The sequence below is a fragment of the Pempheris klunzingeri genome, chromosome 18 (assembly GCF_042242105.1).
Source record: "Pempheris klunzingeri isolate RE-2024b chromosome 18, fPemKlu1.hap1, whole genome shotgun sequence".
Classification (NCBI taxonomy): domain Eukaryota; kingdom Metazoa; phylum Chordata; class Actinopteri; order Acropomatiformes; family Pempheridae; genus Pempheris; species Pempheris klunzingeri.
In genome coordinates this window covers 1,009,132-1,033,901 of record NC_092029.1, presented here as the reverse complement: position 1 = coordinate 1,033,901, position 24,770 = coordinate 1,009,132, and the positions used below count along the sequence as shown (strand labels likewise).

Below are 24,770 nucleotides of genomic sequence, written 5' to 3'. Positions count from 1 at the left end.
GTTAATTGAAGGGATAATACATAAAGTGACACTTCAGCACAAGACAGAATTTAAGATTCAAGACGTGATCTTTTTTAAAAGCTTTCCTGGTCCCAACTGAACAAGTCATTTAATAATTATCCTGAATGGTTCATAAAAATCAGGAAATGTTTGACCCTTCCAGGAAAAGTGGCTTGGAGCTGTTTTACTTTAAATGCACCAGTGGAAAGTAAAAACCTGAGCTATTCGTTTGTCCGTTCTGTTATTCATGAAGTCCTGGGAGCTAATTCAGTTCTGATGAGCGTGTTGGCACTTGATAAATATTATCTACCATTAGATTAAAAAATGAGTTTGTCACATTCTGTCATTAGTTAATTAACCTTGCTGTCGTGAGCTGAATGTTCCCCAGAAAACCAGCTGTGGTTCTCTGGTTCCAGTAAATAGTGTTGTTAAACTTCATGTCTGACCTGCGTTAGGCAGCATTAAAACCATTTTGTTTTCCATGTGTGGTCCCTCTCTCGTATTCTTTGATCTGTTATCTCCAGTTCTCCCTCCCAACACTCCATCTCCATCCGCCATCCCCACCACTAGCATGCCACTAACCCCAACCACCATCAGCAGCACCATCAGCAGCAGCAGCAGCAGCAGCAGCACAGCCAGCTTATCTTCCTCTGGTAAGGCTTCATCTGCTTTGCTGCTTTGTTGTTTGCCCTCAGCATCTCTGGGCTTCTCATGCAAATAAGAACAAACAAAGTAAATACTGGATTTCCCCCCCGAAATTCTCTTGTAGAAAAGCTTTTCAAACACAGTGAACAGCAGGCACAGTTGTGTTCTCCATTGAGCCTCAGGCTACTTCTTAAATCTGCTGGAGAATATTTTCCTGCACATCATGATGTTCAGTTGTTCCATTTCATCACTGCACGCTCAAACAGCTGGTGATTTTCAGCCAGAGGTGGACAGAAGTAGCTTCACCTTCACTGTTTAACTCTTTAAACCACATTCATTATGTTTACATGCACCAAATATTAAGGTTTTTGCTCTTATTCTGAAAAAGCCAGTGTTCTCACAAAGCTCTACACATGGCTGATGAATATTACACTAATGCTCCCATTTGCATGCAGCTACAGGCTCCAGCTCTCGGCTGCGTCCGACGGCTCATTCATCATGTCAGACGTGATAACAGTGGAGCTGTTTGTGCCGTTTGGTCGTTTTATTTGTTTTCAAAGAGTTTGAAAAATGCAAACTCTGCTTCCCTTTTTCATTCCTTCTTCTTCTTTCTTCTTGAAAAGGTCGGAGTGTAGAAAATGTCTAAGCGTAGCTGAGTTTCTCTTGGCCGTGCACCTCCACCTCAGCTTTGCTAACAGAGCCGACCATAAGCGGGCGAGCGGCGTGTCGTACACTGACGTTACAATCTGGTCAAATCCCAAATGATAATTTGATAATGCCAAATTGATAATGTTGTCATATTTGTGTGCATGTAAACATCAGACTCGATGACTCAAAGATGCTGGTGGGAAGCCCAGTTTGTGCAGCGAATGTCCAACGGGCTGATCTTGATCAACACTTCTGTCCGACTCAAGAAAGACTTTGGACATTTGTCCCGCAGCCGAACTCGTCCGATGAACAGTTGTGTGTTGTTGTGTTACTGACATGCCCACTTATTGTGCTAATCAGTTCTGCCTGCCACTACCATCGCCGTCGGCACCAGCGCCGCTACGCCTGCGCCCCCCACCACTAACGCTGCTTCAGCCCGCAGCACAGCACATGGTAAGGTAGCTAACCACGCCTTCTGTCTCAGGCTGAGGCCGCACGGCAGGCCTCTGACCTGTTCACAGGGACCTCCTGACTCAGGAGAAGCTGGCAGAAAGCTAGTGGAAGAGAAAACAGCTCTCTGATGTCTAGTGCTGTTTAGAACCTGTCTAGAAAATAAAATAAAACAGGATTCAATGCTACAGCTACAGCGTCCAAGTCGTAGTTTTGACTTGGACGCTCTCAAATCAGGAAGTATTACGTCATAGCTAAACCATAACTAGCAGCTGCATAGTAAATACCATCATCATCATCACCATCATCATCACCATGCAGCTGATGTTTCATGCTGTTCACTACTGCAACATTACGGCCTGTTAATTACATTTGTTAAACTTTCTGCCATTAATTGTTTGCTTTTCCTGAACTTGCTGTGAAGTGAGGTTCTGGACATGAGGGCCTGTGTTTGTGAGAGCACAGTAACACCTTTGTGTCTGTGAGGAAGTAAAATAAGAATAAAAACAACAGGCTTTTGAAGAACATCATCACTTTGGACTGAGAGAAACTTTAAACCGACACTAAAAATCAAGGAATGACACCAGAATGCTTCACTGGTGAAGAGACGCCTCCGACCAAATAAAGGAACACACCTAATGATCATATTATGGCCATATTTATTGATTATAGTCATACTTATAGTATTAAAACGCTCACAATGGCAAATAAAAGATAAAAAAGCCTTCAAATATATTTAGTTTAGGAGCAGTAAGTCGATCCCGAGACCCTCCTCTGATTGTTAGTCATGTCTTGTGACGCTACACTGATAAGATGAGCACCGTGTGTCTGGTGCCCTGCTGTGAATATCACCTCACACAGCAGCAGCTAACGGGTTGGTTTAGTGGTTCAGTTCCTCAGCGTATGGTCTCTAAGTCCTCTCCAGACATCATGTGATCGCTGAATGTTTCAGCGTAGCTTAGATCTAAAATAAATCACGTTATAAAGGAACAAAGAACATACAAAGGTAGTTAAACAGTTCTTTAGTCGTGTGGATGTGCAGGTTTCATTTGTAGAGACGCTGGTTTCACTTCCATCTCTTTAATGGAGGTTTTCCAGAACCTGAACCACGACCCCCACGTATCTAACATGACCCCCCCACCACAGCTTAACCGGAGCCTCGTGTTCAAAAGCTGAATCAGATGTGAAGCCAAGATGCCGTTAAGTAGTTGTGTCTTTAAGCTGAGGCCCCCACATCGTAGCTTTGTCACCGACACACAGCTTCTTCACGCTGTAGGAACGTCTGACTAGAATGAAAGTATCTGGAGCTCTTCACGCTCTCTCACAGGTCCAGCACAACGGTTTCCTTCCAGGTGTTTCATGTGGTCATTGGATTGGTTCATGTTGTTCCTGCAGCATGTGCGCACTGAGCTGACTGATCTCCTGTGGTTGTTTGCCCCCCCTGCAGCCCAGCAGACGAGCAGCAGCGCACCACCTGCTCCATCTGCTCCCACTAACCGCCCAGCTACTAACCCCACAGTGCATGGTAAGAGCGACATCAGCTAGCTTAGCATCAGATGCTTACTGCTGCTGCCAGTGCGTGCAGGTTTACTGTGGGAGGCGTTAGTGCTGCAGATTAAAGTGACTGATTAAACAACATTGTTTCCAGAAAAGCTGAATAAACGGCTTAACTTTACATCTGTTACTGTGTAGGCCTGTTAAAACCAGGCCAAGTTCATCACTTCACTGCTTCAACATTTATTAAACCCCAGTCATGATGTTAGACCTTGAAGACATTTCAGCAGCAGTTATTTCTCATTCTAACAGACTATTAAACCAGAAATAAGTGCTTGAACCAACTTCTGTGTGTGATAAAGTTTAGCTTAACTTTAGCCTAATGCGTCTCTGGCTGAGTTTAAAGGGCCGGCAACTGGAGCTGTAATTCTATTTTAATGGTCATCACTGATTATCACATTTGTGTATAAAATGTCAGAGAGGGAAACTTGAATGTGTGAACATTTGACACTTTTGCTGATTAAATGATTTACAGTTCAGAGGTCATCACGCCGGCTGCTTCACTTCCTGCTGATCGGCTAATCAACACAAACATCTGTTAGGAACATTTGAACCTTTTAAACCCAGTTTTCTCGTTAAATATCATCTTCTGTGCAAACTTCTGTAGTCTAACTCAAACACAGCATGTTGGACCTGTTGCGACGACCACTGAAGCTTCAGACGTGGTCGTTTCTTTCAGCTGTGTGAGAAATGATCTGGTTTTACTGGAGCTTTCGTGGCAGCAGGGGGGGACTGTGATTGAGAATGTGTCGGGTATCTTTAGTGTAAAGAGCTTGTTTCTTGTTTCTTCTCTCAATCATTCGTTTCTAAAACACTCACACTGCCGTCAGGATGCACAGAAACCAGACTGAAATCAACCCTTCTCCTCTGTTCTCCCGTTGTTTCGCCTCCACTGACAGTTCCAGGAACGACTCCCCCGTTGTTAGTAACCGCTAACCAACCAACCACTAACATAGTTGCCACCACTAGTACTTCCTCTTGGGGTAAGACACACTCTTGCATGCCTGGGTTGGAAACAAAGGTCGGTACGTTCTTCTCTTGTCGTTCCTTCCCTCCTGTTTTCTCATTAGAGCTTCGTTATCTATCCACCTTTTCACTCTGGTTTCACGTTCGTACTTTTTCCACTTAAGGGTTTAGGTTTTTCCTGCTGCTGTTTGAACTAGGTGTCCTGTCGTGACACAAATCACATCTTACTAAATGTATAATATTAGTTTTGTCTTAGCAGCGCCCTGATGTGATTTCGCTGATGGAGCTGAGTAGTTTGTTTCAGAATGATCAGCGCTGCCTGTTGTGATTGTCTAACAACTAAATCCATAAAACTACAGAATCTTATCATAGAAATACTCTTGTGGTTTGGTTTCCCCTCATATTTACATAATCTTTTATTGTTGTAGCTTGTTTTCATTCATGCCTCAATCCTTTCCTGCTTTGTTTTTTTTGTTTGGCCTCTATTTCTATAATTTTATCTTTTCTCTGACAAGGAAAGAAAATCAGTAACAAATGCTTCGGGATGACTCTTCTGATGTAAACGTGTCGGTCTGCATTGTGTAAACTACTGCTTTGAGGGTTTTTTTGCTTGAAAATACTTTTTATTACTTTTATTTATTATCTGTAACCTGCTTTTTCACCATAATGGCGTCTGGGCTGATGTCTGTGTCGTGCCCTGGTGACAGAGAAGAAGTCTGCTGTGAAATCTCCAGCCAAAGCCTCTGCCGGTGCCGCTGCTGCCGCTGTAGTTCCTCCTCAGCAGCCTGAAGCTCTGCTCTCCCAGTCCAAGCCTCTGGCTGCAGGTTCAGCTGCTCACAACAGAAGAGCCCGGCATGTTTCTGGATTCACTGCTGCTAGATCCCCTATCGCTCACACATCCAGGCCTCCTATTCCTCCGACCACCATAATCAGACAAATTAGGCCTGTTTTCGTTCCCGCCCCCCCTGAAAGAGCCTCTCATCACAGGTCTAGTGTGTTGAAGCAATTCAGTCCACCGACTCAAGGCCCTAGTCTCCCACATCCAGCATCCAAACCCAAGCTATTAGCTTCTGCACCAGGTCCCCCAGCTCCAGCCTCACCCTCTCACCTTAGACCCCCTAGAGCTCCAGCCACCCTCCCCAGGCCCCCGGGCCAACGCAGCTCCAAGACCTCCCTGGGGTTCATCTCCACTCCTTTGATCTGGCAGGGGAGGAAGAGGCCGGCTGGAGGAAGACGCCCAACTGCCACCAGAGCACCGCCCAGCCCGGTGGTTCACGTCACGAAGCCGGCCGCTCAGCCAACTGAGCTCAGATCCACAGCCAGGCCGACAGAGAAAACACAGACAGGCGGATTCAAACACACGGCGGGCCACGCGCGTGCACCTGGGCTGAAGAACGCCACACACCTGTTGGGACACGCGGCGCACACTCCTGCTCGCTTCCATGCATCAGCACAACCCACGTTACGACCAGGCTTTTTGCACCAACCGATCTCCAACTGGGAAACGCCCTCAACCACACAAGACGCAAAACTCCCTCCTGAGTCAGTCTTATCTCAGGGGTTGTTTCCATGGCAACGCAGAGATGAGGCGCTAGAAATGAGGGAGTCTTCCTCAGAGGTGGGGGCAGCACCCCTGGCATCATCATCATCATCGTCGTCGCTGTTGTCTTCATCGTCGGCTCTTAGCAACAGAAAGAACAAGCCTGTGGCGCCGCAGTGGTCGCTGCTGAGCATGAGCAGTGGGGAAAACCAAACGGTCGCCATGGGCAACTGGAGCGATCACGTGGAACCACTGGGCGACGTGTACACGTCGGGGTCCGAGCCGTTTGTGTACGATTTGACTGAGCTCACAGAGGAGGGCAGCACCTTTAGCTTGTATGAGTTTGATGCTGCCTACTCCTTGGATGAACCCGCCACCCTCCCTCCAGCCTTCATTGGCCCTGATGCCAAAAACGAACAGTCGTTCAACAGGTCAGTCCCTCACGGCGCTTTTCTCCCTGTCACTCGCTCCCTAACCGCCTCTGAGGGAGGAAGCGAAGTGCTCGCCCAGACCCTTTTTCACGAGTATTCGGAAACGCTAGTGAGCGGCTTAGCAGCAGATAGCGAGCTACCTCATATCTATATGTCTCAGAGTCCTACACCGACGGGCTCTCAGGCTTTGACAGAAGCTCAAACCCACCACAGGGTTCAAAACAACATAAGTTCAAGTGGACAAAAGCAAGAGGAAACTTCCTACACGCAGGCTGTCAATCCACCACTGGAGACATCAACTTCTCAAACAACACCATCTCTACTTTTCCCCTCCCTTTCATCCCTTCTCTTCATACGGCCTACGCCATCTTTGGCCGTAGTACAGCTCAGCTCCTCTGCTCTCCTTGCAGAGAGGCCGATCTTTTATTCTTCAGTGCCACAGAAGGAAGATATGGCCCAAATACCACATTCCTCACTTCCTCCAACCCCCCTGACCAGTGTAACTGGAGGTGATGTTAACCTTGGAGTCTCCAGAAGTAGAGTGATTAACAATTTATATACAAGTACAGACACATCCACTTTCCCCTCTCCGTCTGGCTCTCCCAAAACCCTCTCCTCTAAAATGTTCACCTTCTCCCTTGACATCCCTCTCTTCTCAGCATCTACTCCCTTCACCTCCTGTCATACCAGCACACTATCTGCTTCATCATCTGCCTCCCCTGCTACGCTTACTCCCCTTTACTCCTCTAACGCCCCCACTTCTCTCTCATCCTCTCATCCCCGCTGGTCCACCATCGCTCCTCTTCCAGCCTCTGCTCATCCTCAGCAGCCTCCCCTCTTCTCCCCCTCTTCCTCCCAGCAGGCTGAACGAAGGCTCTCAGAAGCAGACGGGGTTGTTGAGTCTGCTCACGCTCCAGAGTTGGATGGAGTCAGCGTAACCTTTCAGCCTTCTGTGTTGTCATCTCTGCCTTTATCCTCGAACCATCAAAGGGACTTTGTGGTGACAAAGCATCACACAGCATCCTTGCTGTCACTTCCTCTCTTTTCCAAAGCCCCAACTGAATCTCAGAGGCCGGTTGTTGATGGTACCCTGCTCCCCGAACACCACCAACTCTCTGGCCAAGAGTCCTCCAACATTAAATCAGAATCTTTCAGAGGTCGATTGCTCTCCTCTGAGGGCAATCATCTCTTTGATACCCAATCAGGTCCATCTGTCCATTCAGTTGGGTCTTTGTTAGTATCCTCCTTCAGTCACATCGAGCCAACTCCCTCAGGATTATCTGTTGAGAATTTGGCATCCAGTACCGCGGCGCTACTCACACCAGATTTACCCCCTCAAATGATCTCAGCTCTGTCACAGTTCGAGTTGCCTGACCCTGAGTTTGGTTCATCAGTGGTTTTGTGGCCTTCTTCTCATGCAGCCAGTCTGTCAGTCAGCCAGTTCTTGGTTCATTCTGATCAGAAAGATTTGAACGACATATATACTCTGCCAGATGAGCCACGTCTAGTGAATCAGTTTGACTTTGGTGTAACATCACTGCCAGCAGCTGGCACTCAGGCCTCTGAACGCACCCCGGCTCTGCTCCAGGCAAACATCGATGAAATGCAACGTTTGCACTCTGCTTCTTTGTCTGCCATTTCTTCTTCATCTTCAGATCCTGTCCTTTCAACCAGGAGTCCTTTCTCAGATCACTTAGACAACCTGTCGCTCATTGTGTCCTCTGAGACTCTTCCTGCTGCCACAGTGAGGCCAGTTGTAAGGGTGACAGAACAGATGGTGGGAGAGGAAGCTGCAGTGTCTTCCTCCTCAGTGGCTGACACCTCTCCTCTCTCAGCCCAGGCATTTCCATCTGGGTCACAAGACAGACATAACTCCAGCCTAACCTTTGACAGGGATCCATGGAGGCTGCAGCATACGATGAACACAAACATCGCTGCAGGTGCTCCCGCTAACTCGCGGGGCTCGCAAGAACTCAATGACCATGACGATGTTTTTAATCACCCCACTTCCCCTTTGTCAAATCCATCTGTCATGGCAGCTACCCAGAGGCTGGCACTCCACAGCCGCATGAGCGCACAGCTTGGCACTGCAATCCCCCAGCATGCTTCAGGGCTCTATGTTACGCACAAGTCAGGCTTGACACAAACTAACACTGAACACATACACAGCTCAGCTCACACACACTTGGATGCTCAGATGCATGGAAGTGAGAAACTAAACTTGAGTCTGAGTCCGGGGCAGGACACGCACAATGTTGATGTCAGGGGGCGGCAGCAGCAGCAGCAATCATCCCGCTTCACGTCGTTCGCCCTTACTCCCTCTCTCCTTTCCCCCTCCGTTTTGCCTTCTCTTTCTCTTGCAGCAACCCTCGCATCTCCTTTTTCCTCTCTTCAACTTTCTCCCATCTATCAAGCGATCCCTCCCTGCATAACTGTCTCCTCCCTTCCCCTCTCAGCTTTCATCACCCCTTCCCTCTCTCCTCTCCTCCCCGGCTGGGTGGCATCGCCAGCAGGGTCTGCCAGCAGGGAGGAGGCAGAAATTGGCTCCCTGTCACCCAGTTGGCCGACAGCTGGACTCCACCGGCCCACAACAACCCAAAACCCCCATTTCCACTCATTCCAGAAATCAACCACATCCCCTGTTAGCCAGTCAACAGAATCAGTCCAACAGTTCATCACAGTCAGCCAATCACTTCCTCTTGACCAAGCATCCACAATCTCTGATGACACATTGAAATCCGGCCAATCAGAACCCCTTGTTCCTGCCGATGAGTATGGCATGAAAGAGGTTTCTCCACAGCTTGCAAACAACTCCCAAACGGTGGATGCTTCCAGGTTTGTGGATGGTTCAGTATCCTCACATGAGGCCTCAAGTAATCTCACTGCATCGGGGAAACTGTCTCACCTCCCTGCTGTCTTTGACCCTGCAGATGTTGTTCCAAAGATACATATTGTGGATGAACATGCCTCTGCTGTAGAGCTGGCTTCCTCAGCAGTGACCACTACTGACTATGTAACTCTGAATGTAAAGTTAAATGTGCCATCGGGCCATCAGCCTCATGAAAGTCTGAATCCAGAAGCTGCTCTGAGTAGTCAATCACTTCCTGTTAAAATGAAAACTACCTCTCCATGCGCCACTTCTGAACCCAGTTGTCGGCCTAGTTCTGCATTATCAGCACAACCCTCTGGTGCTCCGGTTATTCCAACCCCCCCGCATACTTCTGGCCTTAATATCCCCTCTTCCACACCAGCCACCAGATCCCCCACTGGCTCCTCTATCGATGCTGCAGGTCAAGGCTTTATTTCTGGGTTTGAGGAGCTCCCATCTCGTGGGAGTGACAACCGCACCGCAAACACAGCAGGCTTAAAAAACATTTCCATTTCAAATGCAACCACTGTTATAACACTCAAAGACTCTCCTTCAGTGCCGATTGAAATGACAAACACCACAGAGGCTAAAAATGCTTCAACTCTGATAGAAAATGGAAGTATGGAAGCATCTCAGGGGAACATGACGGGCAGCAAACCAACACAAGAACTCAATGTGAGTCCAGACACGTCCGCAAAGTGGAATTTAACCATTTCAAAGCCAAGTTTGAACTCAAGTCCAAGCGTGTCAGATCACAGTGGGAATCGGAGCTCAGGAGTGTTTGTGAACGGGGCTCTGAGACCACACCAAAATGCCACTGATATCAAAGATTTCCACCACCTTGCCCCTCACCTCGCCCCTACGCCATCTGTGGCCGCCAGCGCTCGCCACTTCATAACCACAAAGACCTCCTCTGCAACAGCTCTGATCAAAGCAGTCAGTATGTCAGCTAGCAGCGGTGGCAGTAGCAGCATGAAAAAGGCCACGGTGCACCCTGCCCCCGGATCCCCAACTGTGGATTTAGCAGCCAAGCCCGCGTTGCCATGCCAATGTAAACAACGCTTTCATTTTACATGTCTGTGTGGACTGTCATCGGGGAACAGTATGTCATGCAGCGACAAAAGACTGTAGATGTAGAAAATCAAAAATACAATCATCTGTAGCATGCACTGTAAAAATGTCATCATAGTAACTTGTATGAAGTCTTAAAGTCTTTTTAAAACAGGCGAGAGAGGAACTGATTGTAGAGAAAATACAATCACTATAAACTATATGGCCAAAAGTATATGGACAGCATACTTTATATTTGATATTTTAGACGACGCGATATTTTGTCGTTCTTCACTCGTCCATCACCAAACACTTTATGTTCAGTCCTCTTCTGTTTCAGCATGTCAGTGTTGTCCTGCTGCAGCGGAGGCAGATACAGCAGCATATTAACAACCAGGATTTACTACTTAGGGCTGTAATATTGACGTGTCCACAGAGTTTTGGCCACATAGTGTGTTATTGCTTTATTGAAAACAAAAAATATTGAAGCTGGATGAGATGCTATTAATATTAGCAACTGTTTTGGCAGATGATGCCATTAAAAAAATAAGATTTTAAGACTGAATACATGATTAGATTATTTCTAAAGGTGGTTGGGTTTTGCAGTCTAGTATCTGAGGATCAGTATTTAGGCTCTAATGATTGTTTTGCCCGTACCGTAGTGGTAGATGTGAATACAGTAGCTGTCAATCAGGTGAATGGGTGGGATCACTCCAGTACTGGAGGCTGGTGATTGGTTTGTCACTCTACCTCATATTTATCACTTCCTTTTCTTAATCATTCTCCCTCTTTTACACTCTTGACTTCTTTTTTTCCCCCGTTCCTCCCTGACTTTATCAGTCCATCCAGCTTCTTGGTAGAGATGTCCTGCTCTGCTGCTTGTACTCTCTGACAGAAAATAAGACACCTGGCAGACTGCTGTGAAAATCCAGTCAAAATGTTTGCGATGTCCAGCTGCTTCCTAAACCTCAGTAAAAACACAGAGCCGAGGTCTGCAGCTCGCAGGGTCTCCGTCCAGAAGTGATGGAGTAGAAGTCTTCTGGTAGCGTTTACTAAAAATTGTAGATACTGGTGCGTCACCTAGTGGCCAACGTGAAGCATAGCAGGAGAGCTGAGGGGCCTAAAAACACCTGAACACAGAGGAGACGCTTAAATACGACGAATAAGGACTCAACACAATGTGTGTCTGCTGTTTGTGGAAGTTTACACAGGGAGGATGAAGATAAAGTCAGACATTTAGAGAAAGGTAGCACTTCCTCTTTGTGTGACTGCTGATGAGCAATAAAAACAGTTTTAGCTACTTTAAACATTTGAAATGAAAAATGCACCAATTCAGAGGACAGAATGATTTTGTACAGTATATAAATCATGTGCCCTCCAACATGAGGTGATGCAGAAGAGCTTTTATTAAATGCTGAATAAACACAGCTCTCTGCAGACATTTTAACTTCTACGTAGAAAATCATTCCAGTGATGAGTTCATGATCCCTCAGTTTTCCAGTCGCTCAGATTTCAGCAGTTCATTCAAGGACTCAACATAAAGGCTCGTGTCATAGAATGACTATGTCTGTTATATGGATATAATGGGAATAGGTGTGATTAGTGTTTTGGGATGAGTTAGTGTGGGAGGTGTCAGACTGCAGGCACACACACGTGTTGAAAGTGTAAAATCCTCTAAAAGTCTTAAACGGTAAAGGACACATGCAGATAGTGGACCTGTAAACTGCTGCAGCCCACAGAAACACGTCCTCGCTCCAAACGATCCCGTTCTCCAGGAGAAGGAAGACCAGCCCCCCCCCAGCCAGGCAGCACGTTCCTCCTTATCCTTTTACACTGTAAAATTGGATTATTACGTAACTCGATTAGCTCGATTCATCTCCTGCTATGTGGCACAGGCACCAGAGAAACAGCTCCGTCACACGTGTGAACCAGCCGCTGCTGAAGCCACACTGAGGTCTTCTTCTCCCTCTGCTCTCGTCTGCAGAGGGGCTCTTCTACCGGATGTCTTTCGTGGTGGAGGACGGGAGCGCGGGACTGACCCAGGCTGACGTCGAGCGAGCTGTGGCCCTCTGGGTAAGACAGACCGACCTCACTGTGGCCCTCTGGGTAAGACAGACCGACCTCACTGTGGCCCTCTGGGTAAGACAGACCGACCTCACTGTGGCCCTCTGGGTAAGACAGACAGACCTCACTGTGGCCCTCTGGGTAAGACAGACCAACCTCACTGTGGCCCTCTGGGTAAGACAGACAGACCTCACTGTGGCCCTCTGGGTAAGACAGACAGACCTCACTGTGGCCCTCTGGGTAAGACAGACAGACCTCACTGTGGCCCTCTGGGTAAGACAGACAGACCTCACTGTGGCCCTCTGGGTAAGACAGACAGACCTCACTGTGGCCCTCTGGGTAAGACAGACAGACAGACAGACAGACAGACAGACAGACAGACAGACAGACAGACAGAGCTCGCTGTGGTTTGTGAAGTCGGAGGCAGTAAAAGTTTTTTTTATTGCACAGCTTCCCTGCACACAAAAAGACATCTGAAAGCCTCGAAAACACCAACGGAGGTGAGATCTATATATATACATATATATATATAATATTTAGTTCTGAACATGCAAGGGGCAAGTTAAACAGCCTGGGGGGGGGCACTAGGGCAAAAATGGGCCCCGATTGACTCCCTCTTTAGCCTTCACATTAAGGATCTGATGTCGTTTTTTAGTTTTAATACTTCTGATCAATCTGCGGTAAATCAAACCTCCACAAACCAACAGACTCACAGTCAGCCTCCGGTCTGGGGCCCTGGGGCCCTGGGGGGGGGTTCAGTAGTTCCATCTGAGCTCCTTTCAGACTCTTTGAGACTTTGTGAGGAAGCAGATTCAGCCGATCAGAAACAGGACGACAGACGTTTTACTGACACTTTACTGACCATTAACCTGCAGATCAGCCGGACCTCATGACCATCATACAAGATGGTCAAACACACTTTACAAACTGGACCGTGGAGAGTCGCTGGGCCACCTGTTGTTTGCAGATGATTCCTGCGCAGACGTCCAAAACCCAGAAGGACGACAGAGAAACCTTGTCCTGTCGGCAGAGTGGCTGATCTGAGTTGTTTTCTTCTTGCAGCTAAATCAGACATTTCAGAACTGGACGCACGCCGTCTACGTGGACTCCATCAGGTAACTCAGCAAAGGCTTCTCTCACCTGTGTCACACCTGCCTTTTAAAAACAGCTCTTTCTTTCTCTGCTGATGGTCGTTGTGTTTTCTTAGCGTAGAATGAGCCCTTCGTGTCCACACAGGCAGCAGCTCCTCTTCATGCAGTCAGTGTTGCACCGCCAAGTTTCTACAGTAGCCCAGAAAGGACAAACAGAGCACTTTGAGGTGGCAGCTTGAATTTAGTGGCACTAATGCAGCGGTTAGAAGGTGAAGAAGAAGAAAGAGGAGGACCAGATTTTGACAAATAGAGGATCAGACTCCAATAAATCCTACAGACTGCACCTTTAACCATGTCCACTGTACACACAGTAGAACTCAGCCAAACTCCCTCTGGTGGAGCAAAGGAGTAAAACCTTTTCTTCTTCTTCTCCCCTCCAGCGTCCAGCAGGGTTTGCAGAGCAGAGGAAACCCGACGAGGTAAACGCTCCCTGCAGGGTTTGTGTGCATCAGCTGTCTGGATGCTGTCATATCTGTGAGGATCTGCACTGCCAGCAGCTCCTTTTAGCTTTTTGTTCTGTGTCGGTTGTCTCCAGTTATTCGTGCCAGGCCCTGCTGGTGTATTATTACATCACCAATCAGAGTCTGGGGGAGGCCGCTGTGTCTGCCAGGCTCTCCAGCTCAGAGGGACTCCTGGGCGCCGGCCTGCAGGTCCAGAGCGCCTCCAGTGATGTCAAACAAATCGGTGAGGAGCCGCACGGCCTTCAATTACTTCTGGTCCTTCTTTTCCTCTTTGCGGAGAAGCTACTTCAGGACAAAAGCCGTCACGTCCCTGCTGCCGTCCAGACCTTTGCTGGGGGAGTTAAGTGTGAACGAAGAGCAATAAAAAGTGTAAAAGTAAAAATGATTGCAGGGTTTTTCAGATCTAACCCACTCTGTGATGGTAGACGTGTCCTGCTGCTCCTGCAGGGGGTGAAGGTGAAGGTGTGTCCTGCTTTTGTTTCCCACACGTTCTTCCTCTGCGTCTCTTCTTCAGGACTTGTCTCACAGGATTTATTCCCTCTGCGTGTTACCTGTTGTGTCACTGTGGTGTTTCTTGTCTCATTTCTCGTCCATCTGAACTCTTCTTATCTGCAGACTTTATTCTGTCTGTCACCTTGTTTCTCTCTCTCTCTCTCTCTGGGACGGCACCTTTCGTCTGGCGCTCCTCTCCAGCTCCTTTCTCATTTCTCTTTGTCGTTCTGTTGTTATTCAGATGAGAAATAATCCTGTTTCCCCTCCAAACAGAAAACTGTCCAGAGGAGAATCCGCTCCACTACCGCTGGCCTGAGAGCAGACCCACCGTCACCCAGTACCTGCCCTGCTTCCCCAACAAGGACCAGAGCACCTCCAGGACCTGGTAACACACACACACACACACACACACACACACACACACACACACACACACCTGAGGACCTGAGGACTCCTGTCTGACAACCAAACCCTTTCTGAGGGTCTTTAAGGAACCAGATGTGGGTCTTTGTTTGGTTTCTGTGGTTGTCAGGATGAAGTTAGTGAGAGTTTACCTCAGTGCCCCCCCACATCATTTATTAGGGCTGTTCTGGACGGTGTTGGGGGTCTGCAGCTGTTCCTCAGTGGTATTAAATGTCAGAAGGATGAAACGGTGTCTAACATCTTTAGTTCTGTTGTTTGTGTAGTTTGATTTGGTCTGACTGATGTTAATCAGCTGCAGCTCAGTGCAGGTCGGAGTCAGCTGATGTTCAGATAGATTGATACCCCCCCACCCCCTCGTCTGCACCAGGAGGCCACGCCCACTCTGGAGACAGGAAGTGGAGTGTTTCACACCTTTGGCTCTGCCTGTGATACATCATCTGTTGCTTTACCTGACAAACGCCTCCGGCCGTCTGATTTATGCCTCCAGAGAAAGTGACTTTGATGCAGACGACTTTCCAGCTCCGACTGAAAGCCGACGACGGGTTCTTGAATCATAATCTGAGCACTGTCTTAATGAAGCAGCAGAAAGGCCGAGGTCCCTTTAGTGGCTGTTTCCAGTTTGCTCTCTTGTCACGAAGATGAAACTGTTAACGGTCATTTCATCCTCGGCTCACAGTTCAGAAAAAACAAACGGTCTCAACTGGAGGTTTGTTTAATCCGTGTTTCTCTGCTTGAATCTGTCCGAACCTTAAGTGAGATTCCACCACTGGTTTAACTCTCCTCCCGCTCTGATTCGTGAGACGTTCCAACATCATTTATATGACGGCCTGCAGCGGCATAATCCTCCCTCGGCTTTATATACATTAGTATGTGCAGCTGTCTTCATCATTTCATTCAGAGTTTGTCCAAGAAAAACCCTGAACAGGTTTGTGTAAGTGGACTCAGGTGTGTCTGATCTCATTTCACAGACATGAACGAAAACAAACGGACAAAGCAAAGACAAGAATGATCCTGTGGACACTTGAGCTCACTGGCACGCTGCTTCGTATTCAAAGTCTGCTTTTTATGGGTTATTCAAATGTTTGTAAATCACAAAAGAGCCTTTTGAATTTAAGCTTTTATGTGAAAAGTTTCTGTGAATCATTGTGTTTTAATGAAGAGTCGTAACTCAGCGTTTCCCAAAACATCTGGACCCAAATCACTTTTTAAGAACCTGGACCGTAACAACACGTCTCTGCTCTTCATCACGCTTTATAGCAAACAGCAGTGTTGATCAGGTATTTCCAGAGCATGTGTGACATCTCATTTGCTCCGTTCTCCCTGTGAGCGGCGAGGTAACGCCACATTCATCATCGGCTCGGTCCGCTCTCACCTCAAAACACTGCAAGAACAGAACAGGAGGTCCCAGAGGATGAACGCACACTGGACTCCAGAGTCTGCTCGGGATAAATTGAACTCATTCATCTTTTCAGCTTGTTTTCTTTTCTCCCCGTGAGATATTACACAACTGAAAGTGATCTATACATTGTTAATGAAGTGGGCAGGACGTCCTTTTACTGTAAATGCTCAGACTTTATGTGAGGCTGCTTACCATTTTCAGATATTTTAGCTTTTTAATGACTGCAAGGTACAAAAATTTTAGCAGTTGTTTCCAGTAGATTGTCTCCGCTGAAACAGGCAGCGAACAAAACTACAATAGCTGCAACGTGATCCTTTGGGACAACTGCACCTGATCACAGTAGGTCCACTAAAAGAGCTTGTTTGATCCACTGACAGGCTCAGAGTGTTATTCTAAGTGTGTGACAGCATCATGGAAAGGATCCCTACAGAGAGAGACCTGGAAGATCCTTTTGGTTTAACCACAAACAGCACACACACCAGACTACATTCACTAAAACAGGGATTTTACATGATAGTTGTTGGTCTGCTGACGTTTCAATCATTTAGTTTGTTTGTGTTATTGTGTGACTTTAGTGTTTTAAAGGATTAGTTCAGATGCAACAGAACATTTGTGTAAAACAGAACACCCACTAAATAACTGATCGTGGCAGCAGTGGAACAGCCACTCTTGTGTTCTGCGAGGTAAAACTGCTGTTTTTTTCAATAGAGTCTGGTGTAAAACAACATCTGGTTCTGGTTTAACAAAGCATCTTACAGGTCTATCTCTGTGGGGATCATTTCCATAATACTGTCAGACACTTGAGAATTGGAAACGTTTGGCGCCTGTCATCCGAGGGGATCTACGGGACCCATTCCAACACTTTCACTTCACCGTTGTTTTAATGTCTGTCAGTGAAACTCAGCTCTACCTGCACAGAAGCTCCGACCGGTCAAAAAGCAGCCATGACAGCCCTGCCTTGGATCTTATGTACTTTACTATTAATAGTTGGCTTAAAAAGTTGTTCTCAGTTCACTTCAGTGTAGTTCGGTTCCAGGGGGCGACGTCGGGGTGTGAAGGTTTCAGGAACAACGTTGCAGAAGCATCAAAATATTAATATGAAACTGGTTAAAACTGTATAATTTAATTCTAATTTCAATAAATGTCTGTCTGTTTCTCAGTCTGATCAACCCTCAGAACTTCTCCTCCTACTGGTCGGCTGCAGACATCAGTAACTGCACGGACATCGACACCATCGAGGTGTCAGCAGGTACGCTCAGCCGACAGCCAATCAGATTGAGCTCCGGGCGATCTCAGCTAGTTCAACGTTGTGCCTGAGAAATCAGGCTTTTATCCCTCATTTTGGTGAACGGCTCTAAATACTACAATACCCATGAGCCTCAGCTTGCTGCTGTTGCCATGGAGATGAACCCAGCTGCAAATGCAAAGTGTTTATTAGAAGCAGTTTTTTCAGTTAAAAGTGGTTTAAGCTGCTGTCATAAACTCCACAGTTTAGTTTCCGCCCACAGAATTATAAGCTCAGGGATTGGATGGTTCTTGTTGAATTGCATGCTGGGAATGGTAGTTTACTTCCCTGACTCTTTTATGAAGCAGCTCCTCCTCTCTGTGCCAAACCTTTCCTCTGTGTCTCCTTGTGCAGAAAATGCAGCCGAGGTGGCGGTGCAGCTCGCCGTCATCACCAACAACGAGCTGTCCAATGAGGAGGTGGGAGTCCGGTCACGTGACTTAGACGCATCAGAGGTCCCGTGAGGAAAGTAAAACTTGTTGTTGTCCCGCTCCGCCCCTCTGCAGGTGTCCAAGGTGGTGACCAAGGTGAAGCAGCTGGTGAACGTGGCGAAGATCAACGCCACGCTGGCCTCCACCGTCGTCACCATCATCTCCAACGTCATGACCAGCTCAGAGACGGCGCTGGCTGCCACCTCCGAGAAGTACGGCCACACTCCTGCTCTACTCTACTCTATTCTACTGTACTCTACTCTACTCTATTCTACTGTACTCTACTCTAATCTATTCTACTGTACTCTACTCTAATCTGTCCTGCTCTACTCTACTGTACTCTACTCTAATCTGTCCTGCTCTACTCTACTGTACTCTACTCTAATCTGTCTTGCTCTACTCTACTCTAATCTGTCCTGCTCTACTCTACTCTAATCTGTCCTGCTCTACTCTACTGTACTCTACTCTAATCTGTCCTGCTCTACTCTACTCTAATCTGTCCTGCTCTACTCTACTCTACTGTACTCTACTCTAATCTGTCCTGCTCTACTCTACTGTACTCTACTCTAATCTGTCCTGCTCTACTCTACTGTACTCTACTCTAATCTGTCCTGCTCTACTCTACTCTAATCTGTCCTGCTCTACTCTACTCTACTGTACTCTACTCTAATCTGTCCTGCTCTACTCTACTGTACTCTACTCTAATCTGTCCTGCTCTACTCTACTCTAATCTGTCCTGCTCTACTCTACTCTACTGTACTCTACTCTAATCTGTCCTGCTCTACTCTATTCTACTCTACTCTAATCTATTCTACTGTACTCTACTCTAATCTGTCCTACTCTACTCTTTGCCGTCCTCCTCAGAGCTCTGAAGACGGTCGATGAGTTGGTTCAGAAGATTGAGTTCGAGGGCCCGTCGGTCAGCATCACCTCCAGACACCTGGCTGTGGGGATATCGGCCCTCAACACGTCCGTGTTCAACGGGACGTCCTTCAGCGCCTTCATGGCTCCCAACACCTCCGACCCCCAGGTAACAGCAGGGGCCCTCACAGCCTCCTGCTCCTCCTCCTCCTCCTGCTCCTCCTCCTCCTCCTCTCAGGGGCTTTTATTTTGGAGAAACCTTCTGATGGAGCTACGAAACAAAATGTTCCTAAAAGCTTCAATGGAGCAGAGTGGATGTTGATGTGTCCTCCTCCCCTCCTCCCCTCCTCTCCTCCTCCCCTCCTCTCCTCCTCCCCTCCTCTCTCCTCCCCCCTCAGGTTGACTTTGAGTCAGAGAGGGTTAACCCTTTAGCTCAGGTCACCCTTCCTGCCTCTCTGCTGTCCGCCGTCTCCCTGAGTGACGCCGACCGATCGTCTCTGTCCAGGATCAACTTCATGTTCTTCAGCAGCACCAACCTGTTCCAGGTGAGTCCGACCTCTCTTCACCTTCTCTAACCATAACCTCTCTTCACCTTCTCTAACCGTAACCTCTCTTCACCTTCTCTAACCATAACCTCTCTTCACCTTCTCTAACCGTAACCTCTCTTCACCTTCTCTAACCATAACCTCTCTTCACCTTCTCTAACCGTAACCATAACCTCTCTTCACCTTCTCTCACCATAACCTCTCTTCACCTTCTCTCACCATAACCTCTCTTCACCTTCTCTAACCATAACCTCTCTTCACCTTCTCTAACCATAACCTCTCTTCACCTTCTCTAACCATAACCTCTCTTCACCTTCTCTAACCGTAACCATAACCTCTCTTCACCTTCTCTAACCATAACCTCTCTTCACCTTCTCTAACCGTAACCATAACCTCTCTTCACCTTCTCTAACCATAACCTCTCTTCACCTTCTCTAACCGTAACCATAACCTCTCTTCACCTTCTCTAACCATAACCTCTCTTCACCTTCTCTAACCATAACCTCTCTTCACCTTCTCTAACCGTAACCATAACCTCTCTTCACCTTCTCTAACCATAACCTCTCTTCACCTTCTCTCACCATAACCTCTCTTCACCTTCTCTCACCATAACCTCTCTTCACCTTCTCTCACCATAACCTCTCTTCACCTTCTCTAACCGTAACCTCTCTTCACCTTCTCTAACCATAACCTCTCTTCACCTTCTCTAACCATAACCTCTCTTCACCTTCTCTAACCGTAACCATAACCTCTCTTCACCTTCTCTAACCATAACCTCTCTTCACCTTCTCTAACCATAACCTCTCTTCACCTTCTCTCACCATAACCTCTCTTCACCTTCTCTCACCGTAACCTCTCTTCACCTTCTCTAACCATAACCTCTCTTCACCTTCTCTCACCATAACCTCTCTTCACCTTCTCTCACCATAACCTCTCTTCACCTTCTCTCACCATAACCTCTCTTCACCTTCTCTCACCATAACCTCTCTTCACCTTCTCTCACCATAACCTCTCTTCACCTTCTCTAACCATAACCTCTCTTCACCTTCTCTAACCGTAACCATAACCTCTCTTCACCTTCTCTCACCATAACCTCTCTTCACCTTCTCTCACCATAACCTCTCTTCACCTTCTCTCACCATAACCTCTCTTCACCTTCTCTAACCATAACCTCTCTTCACCTTCTCTAACCGTAACCATAACCTCTCTTCACCTTCTCTCACCATAACCTCTCTTCACCTTCTCTCACCATAACCTCTCTTCACCTTCTCTAACCGTAACCATAACCTCTCTTCACCTTCTCTAACCATAACCTCTCTTCACCTTCTCTCACCATAACCTCTCTTCACCTTCTCTCACCGTAACCTCTCTTCACCTTCTCTAACCATAACCTCTCTTCACCTTCTCTCACCATAACCTCTCTTCACCTTCTCTAACCATAACCTCTCTTCACCTTCTCTCACCGTAACCTCTCTTCACCTTCTCTAACCATAACCTCTCTTCACCTTCTCTCACCATAACCTCTCTTCACCTTCTCTCACCATAACCTCTCTTCACCTTCTCTCACCATAACCTCTCTTCACCTTCTCTCACCATAACCTCTCTTCACCTTCTCTAACCATAACCTCTCTTCACCTTCTCTAACCGTAACCATAACCTCTCTTCACCTTCTCTAACCATAACCTCTCTTCACCTTCTCTCACCATAACCTCTCTTCACCTTCTCTAACCATAACCTCTCTTCACCTTCTCTCACCATAACCTCTCTTCACCTTCTCTCACCATAACCTCTCTTCACCTTCTCTAACCATAACCTCTCTTCACCTTCTCTCACCATAACCTCTCTTCACCTTCTCTCACCATAACCTCTCTTCACCTTCTCTCACCATAACCTCTCTTCACCTTCTCTCACCATAACCTCTCTTCACCTTCTCTCACCATAACCTCTCTTCACCTTCTCTAACCATAACCTCTCTTCACCTTCTCTCACCATAACCTCTCTTCACCTTCTCTCACCATAACCTCTCTTCACCTTCTCTCACCATAACCTCTCTTCACCTTCTCTCACCATAACCTCTCTTCACCTTCTCTCACCATAACCTCTCTTCACCTTCTCTCACCATAACCTCTCTTCACCTTCTCTCACCATAACCTCTCTTCACCTTCTCTCACCATAACCTCTCTTCACCTTCTCTCACCATAACCTCTCTTCACCTTCTCTCACCATAACCTCTCTTCACCTTCTCTAACCATAACCTCTCTTCACCTTCTCTCACCATAACCTCTCTTCACCTTCTCTAACCATAACCTCTCTTCACCTTCTCTCACCATAACCTCTCTTCACTGTCGTTCTCCGGCTGTGTTTCCAGAAAGAGCAGGACGGCCGCTCCCTGAACAGCTACGTGGTGGCGAGCAGTGTGGGGAACTTCTCCATCAGCGGCCTCGTGGAGCCGGTGGAGATTGAGATCACTCACCTGACCGAACAGGTGTGTGTCTGTCTGTCTGTCTGTCTGTCTGTCTGTCTGTCTGTCTGTCTGTCTGTCTGTCTGTCTGTCTGCCTGTCTGTGTGCCTGTCTGTGATTTATTCCATGTCTTCTATGGTAAATATATAACTATACACCATAGAAGTATATATAATATATATATAATATATTTCATGTGCTGCTGTGCTTTAGTAATATAAAGTGAAATTATTCATGCTGAGGTTGAACCCGGTGAGGAGGCTGTGGTTATAAATGGTGTCTGGAGCTGATGACTGACTGAAGTGTCTCCTCCTCCTCCTCCTCCTCCTCCTCCTCCTCCTCCTCTTCCTCAGCCCTCCCTGAAGCCGCTCTGCATGTTCTGGGACTTCAGCATGAACGGTGAGTCCGTCCTCACGTCCTCCTCAACATTCAGAGCAGCTCCTCTCGCCCACGGGGAGTCGTACAAACAATAAACCTCAAGTGTGGAGAGCCAAACGTCCCGTCTGTCAGAGTCCCGTCTCTGAGCTCCAGCGTGTTCCTGGACGACCTTCGTTCAGGCCGCACGTCCACAGCAGAGTTAACGTCCACGTTTGGGAGAGAGACATTTATTCTCCTGTTAAAGTCCAAGATGCTGAGGTTCAGAGAACCGTGCACTAAATATTCTAGTCAACGTAAAACACCCCCCAGTACGTCCCTCCCATGGCTACATGAAGCCTGCAGATATCCAGCTCTATGTGTTTGCCCCCCTGTGGCTTTCCCTGAGGGCACAATCTTCTTCAAATCATCTTCAGCAGCATTTATTGTCCTCCATAGTAGTTTCAGGACTGCTTCCACTGTTGGAGGTGATTGTGATGCTCAGTAATCCCCTGTGCCGCCACCAGGTGGCGCCGGAGGCTGGAACGGAGACGGCTGCAGAGCGTCTGAGGAGTCCAGCGGCAACAAAACCGTCTGTCTGTGCGACCACCTGACTCACTTCGGCATCCTCATGGTAAGACTGAGCTGCAGAGTGCTGCTGTGGCTGTGAGACGGTGTTTTCAGGAACAGTTCATAGGATCTTCAGTGCAGACACGAGGCGTCTGTTTGCTTTCTGTCATGTAGGATTTATTTTTCATCATAACTCCGAACTAATCAGTTACAAGCTGATCAATCACATCCACACAGCTTCGTTCAGCGGCTCCACATAGAATAACTGTCCTGAGCTTCACATGGTTTAATGTTCAGAGGAAGAACCAGGAGCAGGTGGCAGAAACAATGGTGGACGGGATTCAGGGGGGGTTTCAGTGGGACAGTCGGCCTGCTGGGGGGGGGAGGGGGGTCACATGATCATAAGAGGAGCATTTTTACACACATTGACTGAACGATGGAGCAGAAGAAGACACAGATTTACTTAAACTGGGACCTTTAACCAACAGACATAAGAGCTGAATAAGAACACTGTGCCTCTTTGTCATCCTTGTATGTTCAGTTTGTCTTTGGGAAGTGTTTTGCTCCTGAACATGAGGCTGACGTGATGGTGGCATCTGTCTGTCTGTCTGTCTGTCTGTCTGTCTCTCTGTCTGTCTGCAGGACGTGTCTGGAGCCGTTCCCCACATCGACCCCAAGAACAACAAGATTCTCACCTTCATCACCTACATCGGCTGCGGCATCTCGGCCATCTTCTCTGCTGCCACGCTGCTCACCTACATCGCCTTCGAGTCAGTCACACACACACACACACACACACACACACACACACACGCACACACACACACACACACACACACACACACGCACACACACACACGCACACACACACACGCACAGCGCTGTTAGTGTGAAGCTAGTGATCAAAGCGAGGCAGCGAGCGCTCTGTGTGCTCAGTCAGTCAGTCAGTCAGACTGTTTCACCACGATGATGTCAGCACATGATGCAGGTGGTGCGATGATGAACATGATGATGAACATGATGATGAACATGATGATGAACATGATGATGAACATGATGTCTAGGAGACACGGGGGGGGGGGGTGGGGGTGTAACGTGTCCACTAGGAGGCGGCATCACGTTTATCACCATCATAGAGAGAGAAGAGAAATGAGCTGATCTCTGAACATCTAATGAGTCACAGAACATTTACATAAGTAAGAAAAGCGATCGACAATCAGACATTCAGCAAACTCACAATAAACAACACCCCGGTTTAATGAACACGGGGGTGTTGGGCTTCAGTCCTGGATGGTTGAGTGCAGACGTGATACTATGTGTTGAGGTTGGAGCAGCGAAAGCATTCTCACGTCTCCTCACATCCTGCGGTCGAGCCTTCGCTAAGTGGATTGAAAAAGATAAATGTATATGTCTGCCCTCAAAAGGCCCCCAGAGAGCCAAACTTTGTTTATCAGCGGTGGAGTTCAAAACCTCAGATGATCTGGAGCAGAAACATGAGAATCGCTCTCAGCGGCGGCATGCGGGCAGACTTACGCCAAGAAATTTGAGCAACCAATTGCTCCAGCGGTTAGGATGGGCGGCTGAGAGAATAATGAGCAAACCTCTTCTCATTCTTCATCGTTCTTTCCCACAGGAAGCTACGGCGTGACTACCCCTCCAAGATCCTGATGAACCTCAGCACCTCCCTGCTCTTCCTGAACATGGTCTTCCTGTTGGACGGCTGGCTGGCCAGTCTGGAAGCTGATTGGCTGTGTCTGTCCGTGGCCATCTTCCTGCACTACTTCCTGCTGACCTCCTTCACCTGGATGGGACTGGAGTCCATCCACATGTACATCGCTCTGGTCAAAGTCTTCAACACCTACATACGCCGATACATCCTCAAGTTCTGCGTCGTCGGATGGGGCGAGTGTCTCGTTGTTTGTGTCAAACTGGGATAAAAAGCTAAAAACCAACTAAAGACTTCTTTACTCATGTTTGGGGCTGAAATTTAACATAATTTAACATTCAAACATTTGAAATAGTTGAAACACTGAATCAACATTTAGCCCAACAAGAAATCACAAGTGACCATCCACCATATTAGCTTAACGGCTAGCTCGGTTAGCAATAAAACCATCTCA

At 47.6% G+C, this 24,770-nt stretch overlaps 1 protein-coding gene across 1 annotated transcript in view; it reads left to right on the top strand.

The window, feature by feature from the left end:
* The window catches only part of adgrg6 (adhesion G protein-coupled receptor G6), a 61,360-nt gene that overhangs the window by 17,958 nt on the left and 18,632 nt on the right, over positions 1–24,770 (top strand). Inside the window, exons 7-20 of the mRNA XM_070849839.1 lie at positions 12,138–12,226; positions 13,280–13,332; positions 13,904–14,052; positions 14,595–14,706; positions 17,304–17,392; positions 17,783–17,847; positions 17,935–18,071; positions 18,724–18,889; positions 19,119–19,265; positions 21,634–21,750; positions 22,080–22,125; positions 22,608–22,714; positions 23,293–23,420; positions 24,284–24,552. Of these exons, the coding sequence (XP_070705940.1) occupies positions 12,138–12,226; positions 13,280–13,332; positions 13,904–14,052; positions 14,595–14,706; positions 17,304–17,392; positions 17,783–17,847; positions 17,935–18,071; positions 18,724–18,889; positions 19,119–19,265; positions 21,634–21,750; positions 22,080–22,125; positions 22,608–22,714; positions 23,293–23,420; positions 24,284–24,552 (1,674 nt within the window). The remainder of the gene's footprint in view (positions 1–12,137; positions 12,227–13,279; positions 13,333–13,903; positions 14,053–14,594; positions 14,707–17,303; positions 17,393–17,782; positions 17,848–17,934; positions 18,072–18,723; positions 18,890–19,118; positions 19,266–21,633; positions 21,751–22,079; positions 22,126–22,607; positions 22,715–23,292; positions 23,421–24,283; positions 24,553–24,770) is intronic.